The sequence below is a fragment of the Centruroides sculpturatus genome, unplaced genomic scaffold (assembly GCF_000671375.1).
Source record: "Centruroides sculpturatus isolate CEXI.00-Female unplaced genomic scaffold, Cexi_2.0 scaffold4264, whole genome shotgun sequence".
NCBI classification, from domain to species: Eukaryota; Metazoa; Arthropoda; class Arachnida; order Scorpiones; family Buthidae; genus Centruroides; species Centruroides sculpturatus.
Genome location: NW_019388352.1, coordinates 1 through 7,113, shown reverse-complemented (window position 1 = coordinate 7,113; position 7,113 = coordinate 1). Strand labels below are relative to the sequence as shown.

General features: G+C 35.0%; 1 protein-coding gene across 1 annotated transcript; it reads left to right on the top strand.

The window, feature by feature from the left end:
- Positions 1 to 1,618: 1,618 nt before the first annotated feature.
- LOC111616886 lies at positions 1,619 to 2,254 on the top strand (the record flags this gene model as incomplete). Its single annotated transcript, XM_023358235.1, has 1 exon — positions 1,619 to 2,254. A coding segment is annotated over exon 1 (636 nt), but the record flags the coding sequence as incomplete, so codon positions are not given.
- Positions 2,255 to 7,113: the final 4,859 nt, after the last annotated feature.

Here is a 7,113-nt window from a genome sequence, read left to right as displayed (position 1 = left end):
AAGAATGACAGTTTGCCTAAAACAGATGGCTGTGACCAGAACTGACTTGGACCTGATATTCTAGATCTTTGCTTGTGTTCAAAGCATAAAGAACAGTTGATGGTACAGAATTGAATTTGGATGCTAAATATCTCAATGAAGTGCAATTATTTGTGAACTGTTGCTTTCTCAAAAAGAATTCAACTTTCTTTGATGAAAACAGCATTGTGATCAGCACTTCTTGACTGTCTTTCATCACTTGCTGTTTCCTCATACTTTTAATAATACAATAAACTTTTTATGTTACTTCTTTGATGAAGTAACAAGCTGTAGACAATTTGTCTCTGTTAGCTTTCTCCAAGTAGAACTTGATAATGTAATGTTTGAATGTACAGTTACTCTGCCATTTTGTGATGCTCAGAGTCTTTGTTGAATGCTTGGTAGTGTTTCCAAAATTGATCAACAGTTTAATCTTTTAGAAAAATCTTATCTTTTATTATGTGTAAGTTCATTTTTATTTAACAGTTTAAAAAAATCAGAAATGAAATAATTTATAATTGAATAACTATATTTTCCAAATTCTTGCTTCGGTTAAAAATATAAGTATGGCTGTTTATTTGATATAAAACTAGATTACATTAGGTGCAGCTAAATAAAACCCAATTGAACTCTATAACCTTTTAGAACCTTGCAACCAACTTCCACTGTGTGCTGTTACATCTTATATCAAAAACATTCATCAAACCAGAAAATCCAGCAGTATAATGTTGAATTAAGAAAAGTGAAAATTAATATTGGACTTCACGCCGAATATTGGATAAGTAAAGTTGAGAGAATTATCATCTAGGCATTAACAACCTACAGCTATCACTACAAACAACTAGCGCTTTCAACGACACCATTTTCGTCTTCAGGTTGAAAGAACAGTTAATAACCTTCAAATTCAAATTACAGCAAGGCAAACCAGCATTGGAATAAAATCAAAATAGAACAAAAACAGAGAATTTGAAAGACGCGCGCTCGATGCTGACGCGCATGAGCATTAGAATATTTTGCGAGAATGCGGAGCTAGCGACGTTGTTTTAATCTGTTGTATAAGTTGACCCACAATGAAGGCACATCCAGCATGGGGGTGTTGCATGGATTTAGCACACTGGTAAATAGCGGCTCCCATATATACAAGAGGTTCCTGCTATCACACTGTTTGAGTATCCCTGCTTGGTCCCACATCGGAATGTATTGGTGTTGCAACACCAATCTTGCCAACTCGGTATGTCGCACCTACCCGTACTAATAGATTGTTTGTGTTCAGAGATGCGGCAAGACAACATTCTGGATGTCGCTCCGATATACTGGGTATGAGTATCAGATGTTGTATTTTCCAATGGGATGGAATACACACCAGACCGCTCTAGCACAGAAAAAGGATCCCTGTCATTGCATACCATTCTTCTAAGATTTGGCCGCGGCGACACTGGCAGGAAAAGCGCATGCTGCCTAAAAATACAGCAAATTTGCTAGGTTACTGAGTGGGCTCCTTCCTCCATCGCCACTAGTTACGTCATCATCCATTGCGGCAAAGGCCACTATTTCTTCTGTATTGGATAATCTATCCCATAGCAATTACAACTTTTACAAGATGGATGTGGTTGCACTCTACCCCTCGGTACTGCAGTTTGAGGCAGTTATGCTCACCAATGCTATGTTTGTTAAGGAGGGTTTTATGGCGCAGCAAATCCTAGAAATACGAGAGGCCCTGATTTTTATCACGGAAAATAATTACTTTTGGTTCAACGGGAAAGTTTATTTACAGAAACAAGGGGTACCTATGGGCTCTCCGCTCTCTGCAATATTAGCGGAATTACTCATGAGGCGTGTGGAGCAAAGAGTGTTTACCTTCCCTCTCACCATAGCATACCCGCTATTATATCTTAGATACGTGGACGATATCTTAGTAGCATGGCAACACACGGAAGAGGAATTCCATATTCTCAAAAGTTATCTTATGGAGGTTTATTCTACCATCAAGTTTACTTGGGAAAAGGAAAAGGGAGGTGAAATTGCGTTTTTAGATCTAAACATCACCAAAGCCCAGGGTGCGATAGTCTTCTCCGTGTTCCATAAGTTCAACAGCATACCTCCTATAATCCCTGCCACCGCGTACCAGCCGCAACACTATGTCAACGCAGCTATCACCCCTCTAATTAGGAGGGCCTTTTTGTTGTCTTCCAATCAAGCTCTTGTCGACATCGAGCTTGAAGCTATAAGTGCAGCGGTAAGTGCGGCGGGTTACGCTAGATCTAAGTACAGGTACATCCTTAGAAAGGTTAAAGGTTCTCTATTTCCTGACACGACTTTGCAGGCTTCGGAAGAATGTACGATAATCCAGCCCCCATTACCTTTCTGTCGCCGTATTACGGGCCGAATTTGCCATATTTTTAGGCAGCATGCTCTTTTCCTGTCAGTGTCGCCGCGGCCAAATCTTAGAAGAATGTTATGCAATGACAGGGATCCTTTTTCTGTGCTAGAGTGTATTCCATCCCATTGGAAAATACAACATCTGGTACTCATACCCAGTATATCGGAGCGACATCCAGAATGTTGTCTTGCTGCATCTCTGAACACAAACAATCTATTAGTATGGGTAGGTGCGACACACCGAGTTGGCAAGATTGGTGTTGTAACACCAATACACTCCGATGTGGGACCAAGCAGGGATACTCAAACAGTGTGATAGCAGGAACCTCTTGTATATATGGGAGCCGCTATTTACTAGCATGCTAAATCCATGCAACACCCCCACGCTGGCTGTGCCTTCATTGTGGGTTAACTTATACAACAGATTAAAACAACGTCGCTAGCTCCGCATTCTCGCAAAATATTGTAATGTTCGTGCGCGTCGGCATCGAGTGCGTGTCTTTCAAATTCTCTGTTTTTGTTCTATTTTGATTTTATTCCAATGCTGGTTTGCCGTTGCTGTAATTTGAATTTGAAGGTTATTAACTGTTCTTTCAACCTGAAGAAGACGAAAATGGTGTCGTTGAAAGCGCTAATTGTTTGTAGTGATAGCTGTAGGTTGTTAAACGCCTAGATGATAATTTTCTCAACTTTACTTATGAATTAAGAAAAAGCTTACATCTTGTTTCAGGTTGAAAATGATGGTATCTCTGACAATGTGACTGAGAAATGCATTTCCTTATTTATAAACTGTCCCAAATGTGTCAAACACTCATATGGCAATTGTTTGTTTTTGAGTTATTAGGGTTCACTGTATGCAAACCTTATAGTAAAGCAGATAATCATGTAGTACTGTACTGGTAAGTCCATGGCTAATTTCACTTTTTCTGCAATTTCATCCTCAGTAATATGCCAGTTGGCATGTGAAAGCTGATCCATTTTTGCAACATTCTCATCTATATTGATTATTTTGGCTTGTCCTGATCACGGATTATCTTTAAAAGATGCTCTTCCATTATGAAAGTATGCACTCCAAGTCTTCACAATGGTTTCTGACAGTTTCTGCCACACAGTAACTACATGCTGATAAATAACCACTGCCAAAACACTTTTGCTGTTAAAAAATGAATTGCCTACTCTCTTCCTGTTTAGGCACTTTCATTACTTGATCACTATACTTACAACTGAGTTTTCTTCACCATGTCTTTGTGGAAAGAAATGCAACAGCATTGTAACACCCAATGTACAATGCTTTAGTCTGTTAGTGTTGCCATCTTTCAGAAATAAAGCAAGTACAAGGAGCAACCCCTGATTGAATTTCATTTGACAGCATCTTATAATACAAAATATTTAACAAATTCAGACAATACTGGCATCATTACAGTATAGATAGTATATATACCAAAGCTAATGGTTTTGGTATATATTCTGTACTTACATTTTTTATTAAAATTGCTTTTAATAAGAAGGTGATATAATAATCAGTTGGCCTGATTATTATACCTTCTTTTTATTAAGACAATAGTGATTGTAATGTGTTGGAACCCCCAGTATAATTAGTACTAATATGATGAAATTAACAATATAGAAAAAAATTTGTCTTGATGTATTATCTAATTTGTAACACACAATGTATTTTCTAAGAAATATCTGCTGATATAAATTTTATAATAATTTCTACTATATGGTCTATTATATGAGCTGTTGATTTTGAAAGTGGAGCAAGTCATTTTATGTTATTGCTAGATATTTAATGGTTTGCGTTTGAATAGGTTTAAAAATATTCGTACTTTACCGACACTGCAAGGCACAGTCCGGTAAAGTACAGAGTGACCTTTTGGCTTATAAATGGCAAGATTCCGAAATTAAGATAGAAACAGTCAGGTATAATGCCATGTTCTNTCGGTCAAATATTTAACTTAAGTAATTGTAAAAAAAATAAATATAATTTGTGAGCATTTTTTGTTAATTTTTTAATATGTATCAGAAAAATGACAATAAACTATATAAATCAAAAGAAAATAATGTGATTATAATGGAACCAAATGTTTTGTTTAACTCTTTAAGCTCTAAAAACTTTCTTCTACTTTTTCTTCTTAAATATTCTTTATTTCTTTCCCGATACTGCGAGGCACAGTCCTATTCTTAATATAATGTTTTACTATATCGCTCAGAAAATTGTTTTTCGCCCCCAAAATATAAATTGTTACTAATCGCCCCCTCAACCTGGAAAAATGCCCACATGTGGGCCACATGGGCAATGTGCGCCACATGGGTGATATCGCCCTCATGTGGGTATTTTGTTTTTCCATGTTCCCTAAACGGGGGCGATATTGCCCCCATTGAGAAACACTGGTTTAGATGGTGCAGATTTTTAAAGTATTCATGATGAATGGGTACTGGTACATAGGATAATATATCCATCATATATTTATATCTTTCTTTAGTAATAGGCATAGTTTTTGCATTTAAAGATGATAATACTATTTTTCTGAAACTACTTGGCCTACCCTGGTTTGGTGATAAATCATGAGTTTTAAATTGCGAATCTTTTTTTATCGATGTTTTATAAAACAGTTTATATGGTGCATTTCTTGAAAAACTTATCCAGAAAATATTCAACCAATTGACAGTTTCCCCATCAGTATTTTTTTGCTCTTTTCAAAATTGCCTCCTCCAGAGATTTGATTGAATAAGTCTTCACTTTTCAAACATAATGCATTTTTATTACGTGAAATTTTCATTTCATGTACTAAAACTGCATTACGTTTGTGACATTTTTGTAATAATCCTGGGGAATATACAGCATGTCATTATTTAGAGTGGACTTGTTTCACTTTCAAAATCAACTCGCAATAAATACCATTGACTATATAAACTACTAGTAATAAATTTATACTGATATTAAAAGATATTTATCGTGAATTGATTAAAAACAACAAATTTTATGTTAATTTGTAATAAGAATCAGCTTTAACTAAATGGACTTCTCCACTTTTAAAATAAACGGCTCATATTTACAATGAAAAATTTATTTTTCATTTATGTTTCAATTGTTCAAATATTACATAAATATAAGAAGTAATACCGTGTTTCCCCGAAAATAAGTAATCCTCTGAAAATAAGACCTAGCACAGGTTTTACTGAATTGCGAAATATAAGACTTCCCCCCCGAAAATAAGACCTAGCAAAGTTTTTTTTAGTGTAACGGTCATCGACAGATGGTTGAAAGTGGCCATTGGCTTTTTGAAAGTACAGCCACTGATTGGTCAGCAGACAATTACGCCACACGGCATGATTTGCATAAGACTATGGCGTGGGAATCACAGATTTTCATAACGTTACGGCTGATGATCGCTAATTGGTTGGCCAGGAATCATGCCACATCATATTTTCATAGTGCTATGGTTCAGTAAGCACTAATTGGTCATCAAGCCTGATGTTGATGCTATGAAAAGGTTAAGTTGAAACGAGAGTGGGAAGTCCACTCCAGCACAGGAACTTCGTAAGTTCAGTTTGGTTTTATTTAAGTTCAGTTTGAGACGACCGGATATACGTCATTTTCGTTTAAGTTAGACTTGGGAATTTTTTGTTCAACAATAAATGTGAATTCTTCATGGAAAAATAAGACATCCCCTGAAAATAAGACCTAGCGCATCTTTGAGAGCAAAAATTAATATAAGACACTGTCTTATTTTTGGGGAAACACGGTATTTATTAGGAATAATAATTCAGTTTTAACAATCATATTTATATTTAACTACATCAAAGGTAAAAATTAAAATATTATTATGAACAAATACAACTCATAATGTGTATAGTGAAAAGTAATTATTGGAAAAATGTTATATGAATTGTTTTGATATGAGTAATGTGATATTTTGACCTGGCCAAGGTAATTTTAATAAATACTTATTTTAGTAATTTAAATAGAAACTTGCCTGCATCTAATTTGAGATATTTTGAATTTATTCTGTTAATTTAAGGATATAAAAATATATTTTTTATCCTTAAATTAACCTTAAAAAGGTATTAGTTTTATTTTTTTTAGAATGCTGCCAATTATTGTTTAATGCTGTTTCTACATTTATATGGATTTGCAAGTTCTCTTACCAGTAAAACTTTTGTGCCAGTTAGGATGTGACTATGCAGATGTGAATTTAGTAGTGAGCAAGAGGTTGCGAATGATATAGTTCTCTCAAAGGAAAACATGCACAAGCGAGAAGCATCGCTGGCATGAGCAAATTTCTGGTTCTCTCATATCTGACAGGATTTGATATTTATCGCATCTCACCTCTTCTCACCACATATTCTCGCTCTCTCAGAAAATTTGCTTGCTTGTGTCTGCATAGTCGCACTCTTACTGTTTACATCAGTGATTGAAAGCTTTTTCTGAAGGTGGGTCAAAATTGAATTTGAAATTTAATAACTCTAAATAGCAGGTCAAATATTTAACTTAAGTAATTGTAAAAAAAATAAATATAATTTGTGAGCATTTTTTGTTAATTTTTTAATATGTATCAGAAAAATGACAATAAACTATATAAATCAAAAGAAAATAATGTGATTATAATGGAACCAAATGTTTTGTTTAACTCTTTAAGCTCTAAAAACTTTCTTCTACTTTTTCTTCTTAAATATTCTTTATTTCTTTCCCGATACTGCGAGGCACAGTCC